At 41.8% G+C, this 26027-nt stretch overlaps 1 protein-coding gene across 2 annotated transcripts in view; it reads right to left on the bottom strand.

Annotated features, from left to right (window-relative positions):
* Nucleotides 1-26027, bottom strand: part of ESR1 (estrogen receptor 1) — a 587957-nt gene that overhangs the window by 319673 nt on the left and 242257 nt on the right. For both annotated transcript variants that reach the window (XM_030198471.1, XM_030198472.1), the window contains one exon: nt 9218-9408. In XM_030198471.1, coding sequence (XP_030054331.1) covers nt 9218-9408 — 191 coding nt within the window. The remainder of the gene's footprint in view (nt 1-9217; nt 9409-26027) is intronic.

A 26027-nucleotide genomic window follows, 5' to 3' on the forward strand; every position in this document is an offset into this window, starting at 1 on the left:
CTTTAGTCCTTACTATCCATCTACCTACTGGCTTTGATCATCTTCTGCTCCTTACCTCTGCTGTGCCTGACCTCTCCCAGTCCCATTCATCTCCTGCTCCTTCCCTCTGCTCCCCACCCCTCCCAGTCCCATCCATCTTCTGCTCCTTCCCTCTGCTCCCCACCCCTCCCAGTCCCATCCATCTTCTGCTCCTTCCCTCTGCTCCCCACCCCTCCCAGTCCCATCCATCTTTTGCTCCTTCCCTCTGCTCATCTCCTCTCCCAGTCCCATCCATCTCCTGCTCCTTCCCTTTGCTATGCCTGACCTCTCCCAGTCCCATCCATCTTCTGTTCCTTCCCTCTGCTCACCATCCCTCCATCTCATCCATCTCCTGCTCCTTCCCTCTGCTCCTCACCCCTCCCAGTCACATCCATCTTCCCTCTGCTGCCCCCCCCCCCGCCCTCTGCGAGGTCCAGGATCGTGCAAGCCCCCCCAAACGGCGATCGCGACTCCGTCTACCCCCTCTCTTCCTCCCTCCCTCCGGCGCAGCACAGCAGTCCAGCCTTTCTGTGCTCCTGACAGCGTTAGCGACGTATACACGCTGCCGTCGGTCTGCCCCGGAAGCCTTCTCTTCAAGTTCCTGTTCCCACCTATGCGGCAACAGGAACTTGAAGAGAAGGCTTCCAGGGCAGAGTCGAAGGCAGCGTGTATACGTAGCTAACGCTGCCAGGAGCACAGAAAGGCTGAAGACTGCTGTGCTTCGTCGGAGGGAGGGAGGAAGAGAGGGAGTATACGGAGTCACAACTTCCGGTGGGTGCAACATTGGGGGTGCTCGAGCACCCCCAGCACCCCCAGCCAATGATGATGTGTGAGACACCCTTCTGGTATCCCTGTTGTCTCTTCATATCTTATTGCCATGTAAATACTATAAGAAGGGAGAGGAATTTTACCTGGATAGCTGGCTGTGCATCACTGGAAGGCTTGCAGCAGGAGAGGGGCAAGAATTAATTACAGAGAAGGCAGAAGATTGAAAATCAATATGTAGACATTTCATTCAGCGAAATCCAATGTCAATGACACAACAATGAGCTGAAAGAATAACCTAATATTCGTATTTCTGTCCCTCAATATCAAGATCAATATTGTTCACTTCTAATAAATGGAGGAAAAGACCTCGAATGTCCTGGCTAGGCAGCAAGTATAAAATACTGGACTCTGATCATATCATTGGTCAAAAAACTGCCAAATTTCCTTTAGCTTAATTCTTCTATCTCTCAATGTTTTTAATTATTTTAAATGTTTCTTGATACTTTTTTTAAAATCATTTTTGTTTAATTCAATAAAAATGCACCGTGGCTGCAGAGCTTCTCACTTAATACAAGTCCAATGCAAAGCTTAATTCTTGACTCATACACCCAATGGGGCTCTCCATTTCACGAGCTTCTTCAGGGGACTAAGTGCTCTCAAGACTATAATCACATAAACGCCAGTCTTCCAATAAATGAATGTCTTTCATCTTTATAGTCAAGTTTATACTTTAATGTGGCAGAGATTGGATGAAAAGACTATTTTCTTGATTTAATTTTTTTTTTTTAATTTTAAAATTTGCATTTTTCCTGCCAAGACTTAGGCCACATAAAGGAAAAGAAAACAGTTTCTGTTTATAGAGCTCCAGGTACTAAACTTTAAGGGCCTTGCTTTAGCTAAATCATCCATCTAAATGTGGGGGATATATCTTTTATAATCTCATCCAGTTTACTACGTTCTCTATGATCCAGCATGGTGATGCCACCCTCTGAGTCTGCATTTGATAAATGTAATATAACTAAACTAAATTCATCAAACTTTGCTCTAAGAACTGTTAGAGAAGACACTTGGCTCAGGATTGTTTTCTCAGACAGGCAGAAGCCAATGATAGATAACCCCATTGAAGTTTGTTGAAAAGTCTATGACTTCCCTCGGAGTGGTTGAGGCTTTTGTTTGTTTAAATTAAAGTGTCTGCTCTAACCATTCTTAGAGCAAAGTCGGATGAATTTAGTTTAGTTATTACTAATTTGCTCTCCAAATTATATCATTTATGATAAATGTAAACCATTTTGATTGTACCACAGAAAGCAATCGATTTCTTACTTGTTCCAAAAGTACAAAGACTAGGGAACACTCAAAGAAGTTACATGGAAATACTTTGAAAACAAATAGGAGGAAATATTTTTTCACTCAACGAATAGTTAACTCTGGAACTCTTTATTGGAGGATGTGGTAACAGCAGTTAGTGTATCTGGGCTTAAAAAAGGTTTGGATAAATTCCTAGAGGAAAAGTCCATAGTCTGCTATTGAGGCAGACATGGGAAGCAACTGCTTGTCCTGGGATTTGTAGTATGGAGTGTTGCCACGATTTGGGTTTCTGCCAGGTACTTGTGATCTAGCTTGGCCACTGTTTGGAAAACAGGCTACTGGGCTAGATGGACCATTGGTCTGACCCAGTATGGCTACTCATATGTTCTTCTGTAACCTGTGGCATTCCTTTGCTACCATTTTTTCCTCAGACTGAATGTTATGTACTATCACTCTCTGCTGGTTATCACTCAACCATGTTTTAAAATGAAATTTACTGTCTCAGGATGTACCAACAGGCTGTTTAGTTTGTTAATAAGTATCCTATATGCAAAAAGTGTCACAGGCTTTATTAAAATCGAATTATATCATATTTAGTGTTTCTGTCTGTTCTAATTCCCTAGTCTGATCTAATTCCCTGGTCAACTAGTCAAAATTTCAGACCATGCTGCCTCAGTTCTTGTAATATATTGGATTCAAGATACTCCATTGCCTTTTCATTTCATAGTGATTTCATTAATTTTTATGCAGAGAAATACTACTCCTACTACTTAACATTTCTAGAGCGCTACTAGGGTTACGCAGCGCTGTACAATTTAACAAAGAGAGACAGTCCCTGCTCAAGAAATAAAAGTTAATAAATAACAAAAACCCACAAATATAATGTGATATATTTGTAATGGACTAATTCAATAAATTGAGGGGAATCTTATTACAGGGAACTTAAAAATGCAAAGAGTGTTGTCTATTTTAAGCTTTTTATAAAGACCTTTATAAAATAAAGCACCCAGAACATAATGTTCTTGACTATTGTGGTCTCATACAATTCATTTATACAGACAAGATCACAATTTTTCTGCCTTTGTCTCTGTCTTTGAAACATGTCCAAGAGTTTGTGAGCATACTAGAAAATTGGATTTCAGTCCATTGACTTAAAATCAATAAGGAGAAAACAAAGTTTTTATGGTTAGGACATAGTAACTATCCTAGATATATTACTCGTTTTAATATTGAGCATAATACTTTTTCATTGGATTTGCATTCCAAAATTTGGGGGGTTGAACTGAACAATCTTTTAGGTAAATACTATGAGGAAATCTACTTATATTTTTAGGAAGTTGAGATCTAAAAAGAAGTATTTTACAGTGGATTCATTTTGGATGCTTGTTCCGTCATTGTTGTTGTCTTGTTTCAATTATTGCAGCCTTGCCTTGATCGGCTGTTCTAAAACCTGACTTAATCAATTACAGATTGCTCAGAATACTGGAATTAGGCTGCTCTATGGTTTAACTAGACCTGACCCAGTGCAAAGATATTATTCCAAGTTACAATGGTTGCTGATAAGGCACGGATTGATTTTAAATTGTGTGTTATGGTTTTTAAAATCTTGACTGGTGAGGCTCCTACCTATATGATGCAATTTTTAACTTTACTTCATGGTGCTGCTCCAAGATATAAGGCTAGGGACCAATTGTTATTACGTTTTCCGGACGTAACTAAATTAAAGTTAAGTAAACATCATTCTGCATCTTTACAATATCAAATGACATCAATAAGGAATCGGTTAACTTTTATCATTTAGGGCTTGCAAACATTATTTGAGCTTCCCAAAATGTCTGAAAGCATTGTTTTCTTGTTAAATGTGGTCTTTCAAACTCCTGTTTTAAATAGTATGATTCATTATGCAGTTTATTATTAGTGTATCAGATTTTGTGAATTTGTCTCATCAAAATGTAATTCCTGAACATATTGGTTCAGTTCTCTTTCTGCAATCTGCCCTCATCTGTAAAGATTGTGGCGGAATAGAAAACGTGACGTTAAAAAAAAACCATGCACAAATGCAAATGAATAAATTTACACCTGCTCTGAGGCAGGGGATGTATAGCAAAGCAGAACTGTATAAGATAGTATTCAGCAAAGGGAATGCACCCTTTATAGAATACTAGTTTACTGCAGATCTCGTACCTACAGCTCTGAGTGCACGCTTACATCTGCTAAAACCTGGCGTAAATAAATGCCGGTGTGCAACTAATGGCAGTTGGGCTTAACTTCTGGGAACACCCCTTGATCAACCCACACCCCTCCCATGGCCACGGCTGTTTTGAGTTGCACGCTATAAAATTTAGGCATGCATTTTACAGAATAGGGCACAGGGCAGATCTATGCATAAACCCAAATGAGTGGCAATTAACACCTATTATTGATTGTTAATGGGTCATTAACTAATTAGTCTGCACACAGATCTGGGATCTGCGCCCAAATTTGGGCAACCTGTATGCGTGTGTGCAAGAAAGTAGGCTCCATTCCTTCTGAGTGAAACTTTTTGTCTTTATGCTAGATATGAGTCTTGCATAGCAGACTTAATCAGTTACCATCTCGTCTCCTGTTTGGGTACACCGAGACAAAAGAGTCCAGTTTTTCAAAGAATCTTTTATCTATTTCTCTAAATTGGTCTCTCATTGTGGCAGCATTTTAAATGTTTTACATTCTGGAAAAATAATGAAGCCCATGATTTTTTTTTTTTTTTAACATGAACGTACTGAGGGAGTCTTTTCTACTTCTATCCGCAGAGCATAGATACAGCCCACACTGTATTTACAGAAAATTGTTCACTTCAACTATGACTTTCAGTGCTGATCTTTCTTTGACCATTTAGACAGACACAAGTAACAACGTAATTACTGTCATTCCCAATCTTAAACCATCTGCCCTCCCAGAGCTCTGTTGAAATAAAATGCTGCCAGTTTTCAACTAGGTACCAAAGATGCATTTAGGTGAAATCTGAAAACCATTTTCTCTAATGCTGCATTTTCTTCTATCTAGGCAACATTGCTCAAACTATCGCATCCTTTTACAAAGTCTTGCTGCCTCCAACTTACACGAGGTCTTTGCCTCGTGGTGTAAATGTTTCAACTACTCCTGTATGAAAAGAACAGAGACATTTTTGAATGGGGTGCAGTAGGATCAGGTGGATGGATAGCCAGTTATATTGGATGATATAACCGGCTATCCACTAACCACTAACCGGCAATATTCAGTGGTAGATGGCCAGCCATGTATCACTGAATATCAGTGGATAGCTGGTTTTCCTGCATTTAACCGGTCAGGTGCCGATCCTAGCCTGTCAAATGCCGCTGAATATCGGGGGGATAGTCACAGAATATCACAGCTTCTACCACAAGCTCTATGGAGAATGACAGCGCTATCCCCTCATTCTACAACCTGACATGACAGACGATCTGGTCAGACAGTTATGTGTGTTCAGCGATAGTTGAGGGCCAAGTGGTATTTTATAACTTTATCCCACAACTCAGCATATAAAGGCATGGGGGCATGCACAGGGAAAGGCACATACGTGGGGCATAGGTGTGTCTTGACTGCTTAAATCCTGCTCATCAGGCCAGCAGCTCTCATGCCCCAAGGGCCCACAGAACCTTAGCCTCATGGTCCTCTCCCCTCCTTCACTCAGCAAATGCACACCCTTCTCTAAGGCAGAAGGATTTCTTCTTAAGGCCCAGGCACAGATTTCAATCTTCACCACAAAGACTCAGAGACTGATATGGGGTGCTCCAATTAACTTTGCTGATGACTTTTGCAAAACATAAGTATACAAAAGAAGAAGAACCCCCCCCCCCCAAGCAAAAATGGGAGAAGAACTGGGTTCAATTCCCACTGCAGCTGCTTGTGACTCTAGGCAAGTCACTTAACCCTCCATTTCCCCAGGTATAAAATAAGTACCTGTATATAATATGTAAACCACTTTGATTGTAACCACAGAAAGCAGTAAATCAAATCCCACCCCCTTTCCTTAAGGACTGAATATCAGCACAAACTTGGATATGTAATGCCAGTGCCCAAACATGACGTGGCATTGAATATCAGGGCATAAAGTCATCAATGGTGAAAAATCTAGTCTTATCCCCCCAATTTTTACTACAGTAAATGATGAGATGGATAAGCCCTCAAGTACAGGAAGGGCCGAGATTTGGGATTTAGCTCATGCCTTTTTCAGTTGTAGTTCAAGGGGGAGCTACATGCAGGTACTGTAAGCATTTTCCTGTCCCTGGAGGGCTTACTATCTAAGTTGCTATCTGAGTTTTGGAGGAATATGAAGTGTAAATAATCTTAGCAAACTAGCAAATCCAGTTCTCATGATTTGTAAATCGTGATTATTCAAAATCAGTTTACATGTCAAAAGCAAGAATGTAATGGTCACAAGCCATTCATCCAACCTTTCATAATATTAGAATCTTTCCCTAAAGATCATTTATTGTTTTTATTTATTTTAAAACATGTATATTCTGCATAATCTACAATTCTAAACAGATTGCAATAAACATACATAATATCAAGATAACATAAGAACAAAACTGACATCAGTAACGCAATGAATTTTGTATAATCAACATCCATCCAAAATGCCCTTATTAGACCCAGAGTTCTTTAGTTTCAATACGGCACAACCTTCAAGGCAATTACTCGAAGCTCATTATCTCACTCAGGGCCCTGCTTACTAACGTGTGCTAGCATTTTTAACGCATGCTAAAATTAGCATGCGCTAAACATTAGAGACACCCATATATTCCTATGGGGTCGCTAGTGTTAGCGTGCACTAAAAACAGTAGTGCACTTATAGCATGGCATAGTAAACAGGGCCCTTAGACTCATCAATACTGAGTATGCACTGGAATAACAGTCTTCAAAGCTTTTTTCAAATAATTCTAAATTCTTCATAGATCTCAAAGAAGAAGGCAGCGAGTTCCACATTCTCGGACCAGCAAAATAAAATATATAATATCTGTATTTGTCATCATAGGCATAGATGTGAGCAGTAAAACTAAATGACCAAATGACCTTCTACTGTATCATGGTTGAATAAAAATATTAAAAAGTAATGGGGACAAGGAGGACTTTTGAAGCACACTACAGAAGACCTCTTTCAGTGTAGAAAGGAGCCCTATAAACCACCATAGCTATAAGACCCAGTGATCTACATTTTTCTAGAGAAATGTGTGATCAATAAATTCAAAAGCACTCAATAGGTCTAGGAGGACATTGGGACCAATATGTTCTTGCCCAGGAAGTAAAGATCATAACTTGCCATTGTGACCTGCCATTGTGGCAAGAACTGGTTCAGTTATACATCCTGACTGGCTGGAATCTAAGGCTTCAGTGCTGTCTAGGAAGACTGAAATCTGATCATTATCATTCATGTATGAAACACATCCTACTTTGGCTGATGTTGTTTTTAGTTGCTAACTTTAGATTGAAATTATTCCACAAATCAATAATATTAGCTGAAAAGCATGCAGCCAGGTGTTCACAGTCAGCTGTTATATACATTTCTTCTCTTGTTTGGCAATCTTGAGGTCATCAGATATGATCACTTCAGAACCCAGCTTCTGTTTGGTGCATATGAGTATTTTGCCTCCTAGTGCAGTCCCCTTGGGTTCATGTGCTCCAAATACATGACTGTATTCTTTTTACATTAATGGTCAAGCCCAACAAATACAGAAACAAACCTTAGGGATTAATTGCTTACTTTAAAATATTACAGAACAGGCTTATTTTCAAAAGAGAAGGATGCCCATCTTTCAACACAAATCGCAAGATGGGCGTCCTTCTCACAGGGTCGCCCAAATCGGCATAATCGAAAGCCGATTTTGGGCGTCCCCAACTGCTTTCTGTCGTGGGGATGACCAAAGTTCCCGGGGGCGTGTCGGAGGCGTAGCAAAGGCGGGACTTGAGCGTGCCTAACATATGGGCGTCCTCGACCCATAATGGAAAAAAAGGGTGTCCCTGATGAACACTTGACAACTTTACCTGGTCCTTATTTTTTTTACGACCACGCCACAAAAAGGTGCCCGAACTGACCAGATGACCACCGGAAGGAATCAGGGATGACCTCCCCTTACTCCCCCAGTGGTCACTACCCCCTCCCACCCTCAAAAAATATATTTTTTATATTTTTTGCCAGCCTCAACTATCATACTCAGCTCCATGACAGCAGTACACAGGTCCCTGGAGCAGTTTTAGTGGGTGCAGTGAACTTCAGGCAGGCGGACCCAGGCACATCCCCCCCCCCCCCACCTGATACACTTGTGGTGGTAAATGTGAGCCCTTCAAAACCCACCAGAAACCCACTGTACCCACATCTAGGTGCCCCCCTTCACCCATATGGGGCTATGGTAGTGGTGTACAGTTGTGGGTAGTGGGTTTTGGGGAGGTTTTGGGGGGGCTCCGCACCCAAGGTAAGGGAGCTATGTACCTGGGATCTTTTTCTGAAGTCCACTGCAGTTCCCCCTAGGGTGCCCAGTTGGTGTCCTGGCATGTTAGGGGGACCAGTGCAATATGAATGCTGGCTCCTCCCATGACCAAAGGGCTTGCATTTGGTCATTTCTGAGATGGGCGTCCTTAGTTTCCATTATCGCCAAAATCAGAAACGACCAAGTCTAAGGATGACCATCTCTAGGGATGACCTAAATGTCAAGATTTCCCCGACCCTTTGTTGGGACATCCTGCGAGGATGTCCTCAGGAAAACTTGGGCGCCCCTTTCGATTATGCCCTTCCAAGTCTTTCTCATCTTTCAAAGTCAAAAAAAGGTAATGGGTTGATACAGAATGTAGAGTCCTAACCCAATGTCACTCCAAGGAATGAAGTGATCATTTAGAATATTGTAACTCACTAGTGAACCAGGGAAGGGATTGTCCCCTCAACCATGCTACCAGTTTCAATGGGGCAATCATATTGTGAATTTGAAATAATTCACTATATTATCAAGCCATTACATTTTTTTGTTGTCAACATATTAATTTGTGATGTGATCATCTATTAACGTACATATCTGATCAATATCAATATCTGTATCTATATTATCAATGTGCAGGAGGTCAATGGTGTTACCTTGAATACTTCTTTTGAAGAAAGCCTTGCAGCCTTCACAAGACCAGACACCATAGTGGTAGCCTGATGCATAGTCACTGCACACGGCACAGTATCGAGTCTCCTTTGTAGATTCCATTGATGGACTTCCCTTTTCAGTTAGAGCAGAAATCCTCTCTCTCCCACTCTGGCGCCTGGTGTCTGAACTTGGCCTAAAAAAAGATAAACATTAAAGATCATTCTAAAGAAATACAATTTAAGGGCTACTTTGCCCAAAAAAACATATTTGGTAACATATCTATTATTTTTTTTATTATTTTTTACTATATATATGCCTTGGGTTTGTTTTTTATTTATACATTCTATGCCTTTTCACAGAGCTTCCAAGTCTTAATCTCTGAAGCTGCCGTCAAAGTTCACTTCAGCTATGAGGCCATTTATGTTTTGATTTAACTGGATTCTATCTTTTTTCTATATAGAGATCTTCTGTGTTTATTCCAATAATTCTTTAATTCTATCACTGTTTTTGTTTTCATAACCTCCCACAGGAGGGCATTCCAGGCATCAACCATCCTTTCTGTGAACAAGTATTTCCTGACATTGCTCCTAAGTCTCCCACCCTGCGACTTCAACACGTGATTTCTAGTTCTACCACTTCCCCAACTCTGGAAAAGATTACTTTGCATATTAATACCTTTTAAGTATTTAAACCTCTGTATCATGTCCCCCCATCCCTCATTTCCTCTAGGGTATGCATATTGAGGTCTTCAAGTCTCTTCTCGTATGTCTTTTGGCACAAGCTTCATATCATTCTTGTCACACTCCTCTGAATCACCTCTAGTTTTTTGATGTCCTTAGTGAGATGTATTCCATCCAATCCCATGGTTTTATCCACTTTCAGCCTTACAAGCTCTTCACACACATTATCTTTTGTAAATGGTGCTATCTCTACTCCATTTTGATATGTAGTTTTGCTAGTTGCCTTTCCAGCTTATAATCGAAAGAGAAAAACGCCTATATTTCAACCCAAATCGGGAGATGGGCGTTTTTCTCGCAAAGGCACCCAAATTGGTATAATCGAAAGCCAATTCTGGGTGTTTCCAACTGCACTCCATCGCGGAAACGAACAAAGTTGACGGGGGGGTGTCAGAGGCGGGACTGGGGCGTGGTTATCGGCTGAGGAGAGATGGGCGTCTGTAGCTGATAATAAAAAAAAAAGGCGTTTTTACCACGATTTTGGGTCACTTTTTTTGGACCCTTTTTTTCACGAACAAGTCCCAAAAAAGCGCCCCAACTGCCCAGATGACCACTGGAGGGAATCGGGGATGACGTCCCTGAACTTCCCCAGTGGTCACCAACCTCCTCCCACCAAAAAAAAACCCACTTTAAAAACTTCTTTCCCAGCCTGTATGCCAGCCTCAAATGCCGTACCCACTTCCATGACAGCTGAATGTGTTTGATCCTCTCACAGCCTTTCCCTGGGTCAGATGTGGCTCTCGGGTGCACTACAGGGTCACATCAGCATTGCATTGTGGTGGGTGTAGGGTATTGGGCTCCGTGATTTCATTAGCTTGTGTTACAGTCTCACGATGTTGGTAGTTGGTAGGCTCTTCTCCCATGGTGCTTTTCCCCCTGCCTACTGGGTCAGAGTGTGCCCTGTTGTGTTTCCTGTTGTAGTCCATGTGGTAGTGGCCATTTTTGTAAGCCAGTTTTAGTTCCCTTTCCTGTGTTAGCCTTGTTAGACAACTTAGTTCTTACCTTGAATGTGGCTGAAAGAGGGCATTGTACATCATTCTGCCAGCTCTAACATACTGCTAATCTCAGTACCAGGGAGACTCGTTGCCAGTGGGGCACAACCTCTGCAGTTAACTGTGAGTAAACGTGCTTATTCCAATAAAGGATGTTTTCGAAGAGATTAGTCTTCAGGTGTCAACTGGTGTGCCAATGTTATACAGCAGCAACAAGTCCTAGAGGCCTGCGTGTATGCAGGTCCCTGGAGCACTTTTAGTGGGTACCGCAGTGCACTTCAGCCAGGTGGACCCAGGCCCATCTCCCCCTACCTGTAACACTTGTGCTGGTAAATGGGAGGCCTCCAAAACCCACTGTACTCACATGTAGGTGCCCCCTTCACCCCTAAGAGCTATGGTAGTGTTGTACATTTGTGGGTAGTGGGTTTTGGGGAAGGGGGTTGGGAGCTGAGCACCCATGGTAAGGGAGCTATGCATGTGGGGGCTTTTTCTGAAGTCCACCGCACTGACCTAGGGTGCCCAGTTGGTGTCCTGGCATATCAGGGGGGCCAGTGTACTACCAATCCTGGCGCCTCCCACGACCAAATGGCTCGGATTAGGACGTTTTTGAGCTGGGCGTTTTTAGTTTCCATTATCGCTAAAAAAAACAAACGCCCAGCTCAAAAATGTCCATTTTTTCGAAAATACAGTTCGGCCCGCCCCTTCACGGACCCGTTCTCAGAGATAAACGCCCATGGAGATAGGCGTTTGCGTTCGATTATGCCCCTCCATGTCTTCCTCTAGGGCTTTCTTCTGTGAATACTAAATTGAAGCATTTGTTTAGTATTTCTGTTTTTTTTCCTTATTTCCCACTCGTTGGGCTTCAGTTTTAGAATTACATCTGTTTCTCCTTTCTTGGATATACCTAAAGAAAGTTGTATTAACTCATTTTACATCTTTGACCATTTGTTCTTTTGCCTTCCTGATTTCTATCTTTCTTTATCACACCTTTAGCTGATATTCCTTTCTATGTTTGTCCTTTAGTGATACTGTACTTTGTATTATGTGAACACTAGCTCTTTAGCTCTTATTTTGTCCATCACCTCCTTGGAAAGCCATTATGGTCTTCTTTTCCTATTTTATTTACTTTCTTAAAGATGTGTTGCCCTTTTATAGCTCCTTTTAGTTTGTCTCACTGTCCTTTCACTTCCCTTATTCCTGTCACCATGCCAGCTGCTTCTTCAGGTATTAACCCACGATATAAAACGCTACTCCTCCCCTTTTTTTGGCCATCTCTTCCCCTCCAGTGTGGCTGTATCTTATTCATGGGACTCGTTGAACCGTGTCTCTGTAATAGCAACAATATTTAAGTCCTTCCTGAGTGAGATGATGCCACCTTTAATGTTACATCTTCTACTGGTATGCCTGAGAAATGGAATCTAGATGTGAGATGTCTTTGCAGTCATAGTCTGAGGACTCTTGAAGAGCAATACTTTCAGGCAGAGTTCAAAGCAGCTCTGGTAAGCTGAGGCATACCTGGACATGACACTGGATGTTTCTTCCTGTCTATTCCCTTATTCTGTCATTCTCTGAGAGCTGAGAAGGAACATGATCACATGCTGAGTGGACATTCTCAAAACTGTTCAAAGCCTAAGAGTTTTGAAGCCAATATTCAAAGTGTTCAGGCTCATTTTGAGAGCTGGCTTCCTAAATTGACCTTTTTGAACATTTTCTAGGATGGAATGCCTAAATGTTATGGGCCCAATATTCAAATGATTTATGCTTCTAACTTTGAGAGTTATGCTTATAAATTGGCTTTTTTGAAAACTTACTAGGGCTAAGTGCATACATTTTACTCAAAATTTCACTAGAGGGGTCAAGATTCAAAGTCATTTAAACAGCCAGGAGAGGTTCTTGGCTATTTAAATCAGTTGTTCAGGACTGAGTGTATTCAGCGGTACTTAACCGGATAGCACTGCTGAATATACCTAATTAGTGCCTACGACGAAATGCAGCTATTTTGTGGTCAGTCTGAAGGCAGAGCCGGCATTTATCTGTTAAGTGCTGATAAAAACGAAGTCCTATCTTTATCAAGTTTAACTTATCTGGTTATGATCTGAATATCCCACTTAAATGGACAAGTGTTATGCAGCTATGTATAATGGAATATTCAGTGCAGATGTTCGGAATGGACCAGCTTTGACTATACAGAGATATTGAAAATGGGCCCCTAAACTCAAAGTTAGGAACAAAAAAGGCAGTTAGCTTAGCGGAGTTTAAAAAAGGTTTGGACGGCTTCCTAAAGGAAAAATCCATAGACTGTTATTAAATGGACTTGGGGAAAATCCACTATTTCTGGGATAAGCAGTATGAAATGTTTTGTACTTTTTTGGGATCTTGCCAGGTATTTGTGATCTGGATTGGCCACTGTTGGAAACAGGATGCTGGGCTTGATGGACCTTTGGTCTTTCCCAGTATGGCAATACTTATATACTTATGAAACAGGGGTGGATTTAGGGCAGGGAAAAGAAGTTAGGAGCTTAGCACTGATTTTCAGCACTAGGCTCTTAAATCTAGGCAAATGAATGGCTTGGCTAATTTTTTTTTTTTTGTTACATTTGTACCCCGTGCTTTCCCACTCATGGCAGGCTCAATGTGGCTCATATGGGGAAATAGAGGGTTAAGTGACTTGCCCAGAGTCACAAGGAGCTGCCTGTGCCTGAAGTGGGAATCAAACTCCGTTCCTGAGGACCAAAGTCCACCACACTAACCACTAGGCCACTTCTCCACTTTAGACATTCAGAACTTCAATTAATAGTGGGAGCCACATAACAAATTATACTTCAAACGCTCAGCATTCATAATTATTTCATTACTACATTAGTACTGCTTGACTTCAGTGGCGACTCTTTTCACATGAACTTTCTGCTCACGATTGGCCTGCCTCCTCATTGGTCCTGCTACTTTATTCCAACCACTTTTTAAACTTTTTATCTTCTCTTTTTTTATATATTTATAGGAGCTTTAAAGTTATGCTCATAAGTTTAGGCCTAATTATACTTCAAATGCTCAGTGCTCATAATTACTGTATTGCTGCATTAGTACTACTTGACCTCTGTGGCAACTTGTTTCCAGATCCACCACCACGGATAAATAAAAAGCTAAGTTCATTTTACTTAAAGCTATTATGAAATAAAAGATAAATATCAAAAAAGACAAGATTAAAAATTTTAAAAATCGGTTGGAATAAAGTAGCAGGAGAGATGAGGAGGCAGGCGAGTCATGAGCAGAAAGCTCATGTGAAAACAGTCACCACTGAGGTCAAGCAGTACTAATGTAGCAATGCAGTAACTATGAGTAATGAGCGTTTGAAGTATAATTTAAAGTTATGCTCATAAAGCCTAAATTTATGAGCATAACTTTAAAGCTCTTAAATGAAGATAAATTTCAACTAAAAAGTTCTGCTCATAAGTTTAGCAGAAAATAGGTGACAAATTTAGAAGACTAGCTTAGGAGCATAAATTTAGTAGCTCAGCATTTTCTGAATATCGGCCCTATATTTCAAGTTTCACTAAGGGGATCTTTTACAAAGTCACGCTAGTGTTTTTATCTCATGGTAAAAATCAGCTGGTGGTAAACGATAAGGTACCCATTATATTCCTATGAGCATCTCAGCATTTACCACAATCTAAAAATGCTAGCTCGGCTTTTGTAAAAGGCCCCCCCCTAAGCTCCTAAGGAGTCCTTTTACCAAGTGATGGTAAAAGGACCCCTGTGGTGATGTTGGCATGCAGGGAGGCCTCCTTTTACTGCCACCAGTAAAAGAACCTTTTTTTTTTAATGGAAATAGTAGTGCGGTAACTATAACACTTGCTACATGGCCATTTCTGGGAGGCGGCTTTTACCACCTCCAATTTAGGAGGTGGTAGGAGCTCTCACGCTAACCCCACGGTGACCAGGCAGCAATTACAGCTGGAAAAGCCCCTGGTGCTAAAAAATTTTAAAACAATTTTTGGTGAAGGAAATACCAAGCAGTGGGAGTTGGCACTACCACTGGGATCCCGCGGTAGCCCGGTGGTAGGGCCGAATCGCAGCGCACTAAGCCCCTGGTAGCCCTATTGTGGCTTGGTAAAAGGGCCCTAAATTTAGAAGCCAAAAAAGTGATTGGCTACAGGGACAAATTTAAGGTGGGGGGGGGGGGGAAGATAGGCGCTTAGCATTGATTTTCAGCAATGGACTTCTAAATTGGGCTCCAAGATCTAGGCCAATGAATGGCAATCTAGGGCCATAACTTAAGCTCCTAAATTTTGGTAAACTTTCAGTTGAAAACAGAGGGAAATTTAGGAAATTAATTAAAGTCATTAATTTAGGAGTTCAGCTTTTTTTGAAAATCAGGCCGTTGCTTTTTTTTTTAATTGATCCATTTAAGATTCTTATTAAATGACATCTGTTATTAATGTGTCAGTGCTTACTAACATTTTTACAATAGGTTGGAAAGAGGTGGGAAGTGTTAAATCCTGAAACACCCTTGCAGAGGTTTAACATCACTTGTATTTTCCATTAGCATCTGCAAAACTAATTGAGAGGGTTGTTTACTAAAGCTTAGCTCCTGTTATCTGCAGCAGGGCCCATAGGAATACAATGGACCCTAACCTTTAGTAAACAGGGGGGGTTAATGAAGTCATAAAAGTAACAGCTTTAAATTAAAAGTGGAGAAAACATTCAAACAAATATGTACATTCCCTATCAAAGAAATTCCAAAAGTGCTTTCTCAGAAATTTAGACTAGCTTGGGGAATTATTTTGGCCAGTGTTAAATATTTCGCATCTTACAGTTAATGAGGCAGGTTGGTTTGCCAAACCATGTGCCTACAGAATCTAATCGGAAAAGCAGTTACAGGAGTTTTAGCTATATTAAATTGATAGTCATTTTTGAGACAAAACAGTGCTATGTTTCCAGATTTTATGAACAGTAATTACCTGCTCAACTGTGTGGTCCTAGAGAGTGTGATACAAATCAAGGTCATTATTAGCTTCCATAGTAATTTATATTTCTTCATAACACCGGTGACTCTGGGGGGGGGGAGGGGCTACATGCTAAAAAGCACACTGTGTTTGATCATCTCAGGATAATACCAATAAGTTAACGGAGAACCGCCTTGAGCTACAATTGGAAAGCTGATATAAAAATATACATGTACATCAACTAAAGTAATGATACACAGACCATGTGCACACACTCAAAGAGATTATGATTACCTGAGACTTAACCATCCTGACAGATAAAAAGCTGGATGCAAGAAAACCAGATATAGTGGTAAAAGAGAAAAAAACACCAGAATGGCATTAATCATACAGGTGTCAGTCACAAGTGATTACTCTGTGAATCATGTGAAGAAAGAGAAGATCTTCAAGTACCAAGAAATGCCATCCAAGACTAAGAAAATGTGGCAGAAAGATACAGGAATATTTCTCTGTGTTATGGGTGCCATGGGCTTGATAAAAAAGAATTTTACAACACATCTGGAAAGCTTGCCTATACGTGTTACATCTTATACACTCCAGTGAGAAATTCTCTTTGATACAATGCAAATTCTATGGTGAGCGGTAGCAATACGTTTGAGAGACTGAGATCATATTCCACATACTCTATCTTTGAAGTAAGGTTTATTCCTGTCAAGGTGTGTGCAGAACGTATACGGAGAAATTGCCCCCGTGAGTGCAGTACATAGAATGCTGAACTTTCTGCTTAATCTTTATTATAAATTTCCATGAGCTAGCCAGTAAGTAGTAGGGTACAAAAAATCTCCTCAAAGGAGGATCATCCTAAGACAGCCCCCAAAACCAAGAACCTCCTACAGAAGGTAGAACATACCCCATCAAATCCCCATAAAACAGACTCCCTCCTGAGCCAAACTCCTACCCCTTGGCAAGAATTCTTAAGGAAGACTACCCTACTCCCTACCCCTTCCCCCATTTCCAAGGCAAGGCTCCCCAGGGCACATAAAGAAGGAGAAGTGAGCGGCCTACCTATGTTCAGCCATATCACCTTTCCACCTCAGAGTGGAGTGGAATGGAGGAGTGGTCCAATGGTCAGTGCAATGGGTTGAGAACTGGGCTCAATCCCCACTGTAGCTCCTGTACAAGTCAATTAACCCTCCATTGTCCTAGGTATAAAACTTAGATTGTGAGCCCTCCAGGGACAGAGAAAGTATCTGCATATAATATATGTAAACCACTTTGGTTGTACCACAAGTAGTTGTGTCACAAGCAGTAGTGCTAAGGAGAGCCTGGTTCCTGGCTCCTTTCTCTTTCTTTTCCTACCATCCCTTCCTGCTCACTCTCCATAGGACCCGCTTGAATTATTATGATTTTCATCTGGTGTTAAGTACAGAAATGGCCTACCAACCAGAAACACAACAGGATCAACAGGAACATACCTAAATCTCCACTACCCAAACTGCAAAGGACTCAAATACAAATCAACCTATGCATCCAGCTTTTCCTACATAAGCACACAACTATGGAACCCATTACCAAAAGCCATGAAAACAACTTATGATCACCTAAACTTCCGGAAATCATTAAAAACTAACCTGTTCAAAAAGGTGTACCCTACCGACCCAACTTAAACGCCTGTACCCTGCAACACAACGAAGCCAAAGCTCGTAATGGACATATAATAACTTTTCCTCTCTACAATTCCCTAATGTGTCTGTACACACAAACCTTATTCTACCACAACATTACTGTATTTGTTCATATCGGAATTGGCGAACGCCTTTACGGTACTATGTAAGCCACATTGAGCCTGCAAATAGGTGGGAAAATGTGGGATACAAATGTAACAAATAAATAAGTATCAAGGCTTTAATAAATATAAGCAGTCTCATGACCTCACACTTGGAAATGGAATGCATCATCAACCTGGGAAGGAGGACTCTATCTGGAGGGAAGCAGTCTGGAGGGTGAGGGGACTCTTTGAACATAGTGTAATGGGTTGACCTTAGGGCTGGGGTCCCAGACATAGATTTCCCTGCTCTACCTCCCCAACTCACAACACCTCCCTTAACTGCTCATACACCAACTAGGATTGTCCCACTAGATTTAACAGCTCTGGGTCTATAGTTAAATTTATCATGTTGAGAAAGGACAATCAATTTCGTCCAGCTATCCAAGGCTTGGTAGAAAGCATAGTATGAACTGATAATCCATTTGATTTGCATACTATTTCCCTGTCCAGGAAGCATATGGGTACTTATACGAGAGCAATATTAACTCCGATTTCTTATGATGATGCCACTACTTGTGCTCCTGGGGGTGCTGTTAACTTTCCCTGCTGCTTTATTACACTGATTAGTAACCTTCAGGCTATCAAATTGATTACTCTTTGATTCCCTTTCCTTTTTGGCAGTTGCCAGTTCTTGTCTTCCTGATTCATATGTGGTAAATGGGATTTTGCACCCCCAGATGAATGATTTTACACTTTTTTGACTCAGCAGTTTTCTTCCTGTTCCATTGGGCATGGGAGCTGGCCTCTGTTTGGCTATTATACTCTCGGCATTCATTTTCAACTATTCTGTTTCTTCCTCTATTTTATAGAAACAGAATATGAAAGCAGATGTAACAGTAAAAGGAAATAGGCAGTGTGGCTGTGTGTATTTTTCCCCTTGGTGTTCCTACAGTACATCCATTTCTGTATCTAGCTAGTGGCTAGCAGCCTTCTTTCCTGTCAGCCAATAGGAGTAAGTTGTTGGTGAATTTCTCCAGCAATCTGTCCCAGCATTTTGTTTCAAGCTATCTGGAGACCTAGGTTCTCTAGGCTGCATTTTTGACATAAGAACAGCCATACTGGGTCAGACCAATGGTCCATCTAGCCCAATATCCTGTTTCCAACAGTGACCAATCCAGGTCATAATTACCTTGCAGAAACCCAAATAGTATCAACATTCCATGCTGCTGGGGTTTTTTTTCCCATGGGCTTCCTGCACTTGTTCTAGTGCACAAGGTACTCAGACCTTCTGGCACTAGATCTTGATAGAGGTTTAGAGCGGTTTCTGGTGGTTTCTAGAAGGAAACCTAAAAGCTGAGAGGAGCTGGACCTTCTGAAGAGGCAATAGTGGCAATAGTGCTAGTAGCAATAGTATACTCCCCTGAAGAAGATTTAAACTCTGATTTTGCCACCTAAAATTTTGTCATTTGAACTTCTCCCACCTCTGAGCATAAATGTCAAGGGACAGCTGCATTCTTGCCAATGCCTGTAGCTGGCCCCAATGAAAGACACAGAGAGAGAGAGAGTCAGCTTGTCTATACCCAACTGGTTAGACATTAGGATCAAGGATTCAGAGACTGGGGCAAGTGACAGATCCAAAACCCGGCACCGGTCTGCTGTAGTGAGGAGGTGTGAGGACCCTTCTTATCCCATATATTCTCATTTGTAAAGGAGCAAAGAGATTCTCAGGACACAGCCTTACCACCCAGGCAGCCCGTACACCACTCCTATGGGGCACTGCATCTATGGCAGAGTGGAGGAGAATTTAAGAAATAAGAAGAACAACATATTTTACTGTACCAGGCTACAGCAACAAAGGTACCTGTATAAAATGTGTGACCATCAGTTTGTTCAAATGTGACATCTTTCTGAACTGTGCTATTAACTGACTATCATCAGCCTGCCCTGAATAGTCTTAATATTTAAGAAGTGTGACCAGTAGAGAACGATATCTGCTGTAAATAAGTTGGTGTTTGAATGGACTTTTTGTTTGTAAATATTCCTGCCCTTCATCAATTGACAGTGCAGTATAGATTTCAGTTTTAAGTTACTTATTTATTCATCTATTATTATATTTGTATCCCGCGCTTTCCCACTCAAAGCAGGTTCAATGCGGCTTACATAGTAAAAGGAATACAGAATATTGTTAGAGAGGGTAAAAGTTAATTATACCAGAATAATAGACGAGATGAGTAGGTAAAAAAAGGCAATGGAGAGGGGAGTAAGGTGGGAGATGAAGTCTTGGTCAATGTTGGTATCATGGTGTGGTCTGGATTTTTGTGTGAATGGAAATCAGATGCCTTGTTTGGCTTTCCTTTCACCTTTCTTTTATTCTAAGGATCCCCTGAACTTCATTTCTTTCTTTTAACCATTTTTGTCTCCACTACCTCAACTCTCAATTGGGAGACAATTCTGGAAGCTATTTTCAGCCACACCCCCCCCCCCCCCCCTTGCTTTTAGCTTGCAGGTAGGATGGCCAACGGGCTGGTATTTGCCCAACTTGGCTTGTTTACTTAAAGAGAGGCTGAAAGTCAGCTGGGCTAAAAAATCCAGCCAGTGCAAGTGCCAGTATCTGCTGACTTCTGGCCTCCAGACTGGCTGGGACCCTGCCAACTGCTCAGAGCTTTTATTTTTGTCGATGTGACATTGGCAGCAGCAGAAGAACTACTGTAAACAGTGTCCTGCCTTGTCCTCTTGATTCTGTTCCTCCTAACCATGACCCTTCCTTCCTCAGGCATACAGCAGAAGAAGAAACAAGACAAAGAAACATGAGACTGTGGAGAGGGGTGGAAGAGTGAAAAGGGACAAATCTGTGACAGGAGGTGAGACAGTATGGAAATGGGACAGCAATCTTAATTGATTTCCCCCTCCACTGTGGAGGTTAGAGCTAGTCTGCAGGGTTTAGGAAGAGGAGAGCAGCTGAAAGATAGGTACACCTGACTTTTAATTCTTTAATGGGACGAGGAATTGGAAACCAGTGAAAGCAATGAGGAGCTCGGCAGGGCCGCCGAGAGACTGAGCCGAGCCCGGGGCAAGGCCGCGCCCCCCCCCCAGGATCGCCACCACCCTGCCCCCCAAGGATCACCCCCACCCCTCTATCACTACTTCTGTCCCCTCCCTCTCCTGCTCCCAGGCCGCCGGCGCCGCAGTTCCCAGTCTCCACCTACCTACCCTCTGCTCCCTTCTGACCCCCTTCATTTAAATAAAAAAAAAATCTCTAAAGCAGCAGGTGCAGCGCCTTCTGTGCGAAAGCGGCAGATCGTCTCGGGTGGGCCTTCCTTCACTATGTCCCGCCCTCGCGGAAATAGTAAGTTACATCAGAATATGGCGGGACACAGTAAGGGAAGGCCAGCCCGAGGCAATCTTCCGCTTTCGCAGAGAAGGCGCTGCACTGCTGCTTTAGAGATTTTTTTTAAATGCAGGGGTCGGACGACAGACAGAAGGGAGCGGAGGGTAGGCAAGTGGGGATGGGACTACGGCGCCAGCGGCCTGGAAGCAGGAGAGGGCGAGAGACTCCAGCGCCGGGCCCCCCTCCCCCCCCTCTCTGCAGCCCTGCTCAAGGACTACTGAAGAATTGCACTGCATGGGGTGGGGGGCATAGAGTTGTCAACTCACACTTGTTTGATTGAACAGGTTAATCTAATCCTGTGCTTGCTCTATTACATCCATGCAATTGTAATCCTGTGTGCCCCATCAATTTTTCTTAAATAATCAAAGCTAGAAATCCTGAATTCAGTGTGGCAAAATATACATATATTAAGATTTTTAAGTCTGTCCCCATATGCTTTATGGTAAAGACCACTGACCATTTTAGTATCCACCCTCTGGATCAACTCCATCATATTTATATTAGGGATGTGCAACATGGTAGGGGGAGGAGTATGGGTAGAACATGGGCAGAATTGAAAAGCATGCGTTTATTTTAGAAAGTATTTGCATACATTTGTACCAACTGCCAAGTATGATATCTGCGAGTTTTGTGAGGCTCTTTCTTAATGACACAGAGGTACTAATGCATCTTTATAAAGTAGCCTCAAGATAGACACTAATTTGAGCTCCCTACCTAACAATCTGCTATAGAATTATCCTTAGCGCACTTCAAGCCTATGGGCCTGACGATGGATTTTAAAACGGAAAATGCTCAAGTGGTTTTCCTGTCAAAGGACACGTGGAGGGGCATAATTGAACGGGGCACCCAAGTTTTCCTGAGGACGTCCCCGCAGGACGTCCCCGCGAAGGGGCGGGGAAACCACTTATTATCGAAACAAGATGGGCGGCCATCTTTCGTTTCGATAATATGGTCAGGGACACCCAAATCTCAACATTTAGATCGACCTTAGAGAAGGTCATCCTTAGAGATGGTCATCCCCGATTTTCGGCGATAATGGAAACTGAGGACGCCCATCTCAGAAACGACCAAATCCAAGCCATTTGGTCATGGGAGGAGCCAGCATTCGTAGTGCACTGGTCTCCCTGATATGCCAGGACACCAACCGGGCATCCTAGGGGGCACTGCAGTGGACTTCAGAAAAAGCTCCCAGGTGCATAACTCCCTTACCTGAGCTGTGCTGAGCTCCCCAAAACCCACTCCCCACAACTGTACACCACTACCATAGCCCTTAGGAATGAAGGGGGGAACCTAGATATGGGTACAGTGGGTTTGTTGTGTGTTTTGGAGGGCTCACATTTACCACCACAAGTATTACAGGTAGGGGGGATGGGCCTGGGTTGGCCTGCCTGAAGTGCACTGCAGTACTCACTAAAACTGTTCCAGGGACCTGCATACTGTTGTCATGGAGCTGGGTATGATATTTGAGGCTGGCATAGAGACTGGAAAAAATATTTTAACATTTTTTAGGGTGGGAGGGGGTTAGTTGCCACTGGGGGAGTAAGGGAAGTCATCCCCGATTCCCTCCGGTGGTCATCTGGTCATTTAGAGCACATTTTTGTGGCTTTATCATTAAAAAAAAAAAAAGGACCAAGTAAAGTCGTCCAAGTATTCGTCAGGGATGCCCTTCTTTTTCCATTATCGGCCGAGGACGCCCATGTGTTAAGCACGCCCCAGTCCCGCCTTCACTAAGCTTCTGACATGCCCCCCGTGAACTTTGGTCATCCCCGTGATGGAAAGCAGTTGAGGATGCCCAAAATCGGCTTTTGATTATGCCGATTTGGGCGACTCTGGGAGAAGGATGCCCATCTCCTGATTTGTGTCGAAAGATGGGCACCCTTCTCTTTTGAAAATAAGCCTGACAGTATCCTATGCCACAACCATTCTGTACCTCACATGTAATGCAGGAGAAAGATATACGGCATAAACTTATGGAAAATCATGCAAGGATTTCAAAATGAAACCCTTCATATATATATCCTTAAATCTAATTTCGTAGGGCTTTGGTATGGGACCTTCGTTACTATGGTTGCCTTTCTCCTAACTGCTCTGCCTATTTACATCCTACAGAGGGTACAGCACAATATTCTCACAAGGTCTCATCACTGACCTGTCAGTTAGCCTCCAGTGAGGAAAGAGTGCAGAGTCAGGAAGGCCTTGGGTTATTGACTCTTATTTCCACTTATTCAAGTTGACAAACATGTCAACCAAAATGCCCTGTATGCTGTCATATCTACCTCTTTTATACAAAGTAAGCAACAAAACGTGTGTGGGATATCTTTTCTCATTTATTTTGGCCTCTGGCACCCCACTTTTCCTACCTACTCCCATCCTCCCACCCTGTCAGACTGTCATAGTAATGCTTGAATGTTTTCACTTATATACACTGTCAGCTAGCACATTTGCTTATTTCCGATCTGACAAAGAAGGGCAACCTTCGAAAGCTAATCAAGAAATGTATTAAGTTATGTCCAATAAAAAAGGTATCATCTTATTTTCTTTTCCATGTTTTATTTTGTTTGATTTCTATTGATAACCTCAAGAGTGGACCACACTCCTCTCCTTACAATTTGGAAACTAGCCCTAATACCCCCGGGCGGTAATTCTGAATTTGGCATGTACCGAAAACACACGGTAGAAAATATTTTTCTATTTTCTACCGCGAGGCACTTAAACGGTGGTAAACAGCAGTTGACGTGCAGTGCATGCTTACCGCCTGGGTAGAGTGTGAGACCTTACCGCTAATTCAATGGGTGATGGTAAGGTCGCCGGATAAAAATGGACACACACTGGCTTTCATTTTGCCATACATCCATTTTCCAGCCCCATAAAAACGGCCCTTTCTCCAGGGCGTGGTAAAAAAATGGCACAGAAAAAGGGAACACAAAAGCATGAGTACAAGCGTTTGCTTTTCTTTAGGAGACATTATGATAGCAAGGAATCTGTTTATACAGTGTTCCCCTTTTTCTGTGCCTCTAAGAATATTATGATTTTGGACCCCTGAGGCAGGCATCTTTACGCCAAAACACGTCCCGTGACAGGTCTTTCCGAATAAAAGGACTCCTGTTTGTCTCAGTCTTGAAGGCCCAGTTGTGCTTTTTTTCATTGGATGTCTCATCCACTGGAAATTTTATAAACATTACAGCATTGCTGTACTATAAAAGCACTGGGTTAATGATCCTAAGAAAATCATGGAGATTAAAGAGGTTATGATCACCTGGGATATCCCCATTCTGAGTGATAAAAAGCTAGAAGCCAAGAAACCAGAGGTAAAACAGAAAAACACCAGAATGGCATTGATCACAGAGGTACGGAAACAAAAAGCACAAGGAGCATTTCAGCTTATAAAAATTTGCTCACCATTGTTCATGGCACTAATGTCTGTGAGTACTTGAATTTTTCTTTTTTTCTATAGTCGGTATTACTTTACCCACTATCACATCTCTTCTTGTTAAGATTGTATTCATGATTACCTTGTAACATTGTAGCACACATCCTCCGCTCACTACAATCTGGTTCCCTTTGTATTCATGTTCATTCTGAGTCTCTCTCTCTCTCTTTTTTACACATTCTGAATTCAAGTTATTTGTATGCTCATTCCCAGCTTTGAACTGTTCTTTATAACTGAAATTGGTATTCTTCTTTTTTTGTCAATATCAGATTTGGCATTCTCCATTGATTTTTTTTGAAAGACCTTTAGATTCTATGACCATTGCAAGGAATGAGATTATATGCAGATTCCATTTATTCTAGTTCACTAATGTAACTCTGTTGTCTTTATTGATTTTATGTTATTTTCATATATATTATTTATTATGTCCATGTATTTAATATTTTTTCTTATACTATTGTATTATGGTATTGGTTCATTTACACTTTAGCTTTTATGTAATTATAACTATTCATTTTGGATTTTGTGCACATAAGTTTATGCATGTTTTTAATATCTAGACCCCTGACACAGGTGGCTTTGCTGAAACACGGACCATGTCAGGTCTGTTCAATAGAAGTTTGAGTTGATGCCTCCATTCCTGAAAGCTCCTTGTACATATTCCCTTTCCTGTGTTTTCTTCATTGATCATAGAGGTGTCAGTCCCAAGCAATTATTCTGTGAATCATGTGGAGAGAGAGAGAGAGAGAGAGAGAGAAGACGCTCAAGTACAAAGAAATGCCATCAGAGACCAAGAGAATATGGCAGAAGGATAGAGAAATATCTTCCATTGTATTGGGAGCCATAAGCGTAATTAAAAGAATTTTCAAGCACATCTGGAGATGTTCCCTATATATTTAACAACTTATGAACTCCAGAAGGAAGCTCTTTGGTACTATTACAGAAAGTGTTAGCAGTAAATGTGAGAGATGGAGATCATACTCCATATAGCTATGTGTAGAAGTGAAGTTTATTGCAGTCACAGAATGTATAACACCAACCCTTTTGGAGACATTGCTCCATACAAGAAATATCTTGAAAGTATTCATTCAGGAGTTCTTTTACTAAGGTGCGCTGAAAAATGGCTTGTGGTAGTGTAGGTGCGGGTTTTGGGTGCGTGCCAATCCATTTTTTAGCGTGCCTGTAAAAAAGGCCTTTTTTTGCTAAAAATGGACATGCAGCAAAATCAAAATTGCTGTGCGTACATTTTGGGTCTGAGACCTTACCACCAGCCATTGACCTAGTGATAAAGAATCTGAGTGCTAATGACCTATGCGCATCAAATGCTACTTGGCGTGCGTCCATTACACGCGCCCAAAAATAAAAAAATATTTTTCAGATGCACGTATTGGATGCACGCCAAAAATGAAATTACCACAAGAGCCATGTGGTAGTCGGGCAGTAACTCTATTTTGGCACGCATTGGGTATACGTAGACGCTTACGTGACTTAGTAAAAGGGCCCCTCAATAAAAATCTTATCTCTCCCTAACATGGAAATAAGCTTGGCTAAACA

This window comes from Microcaecilia unicolor, chromosome 3 (assembly GCF_901765095.1).
Source record: "Microcaecilia unicolor chromosome 3, aMicUni1.1, whole genome shotgun sequence".
NCBI lineage: Eukaryota > Metazoa > Chordata > Amphibia > Gymnophiona > Siphonopidae > Microcaecilia > Microcaecilia unicolor.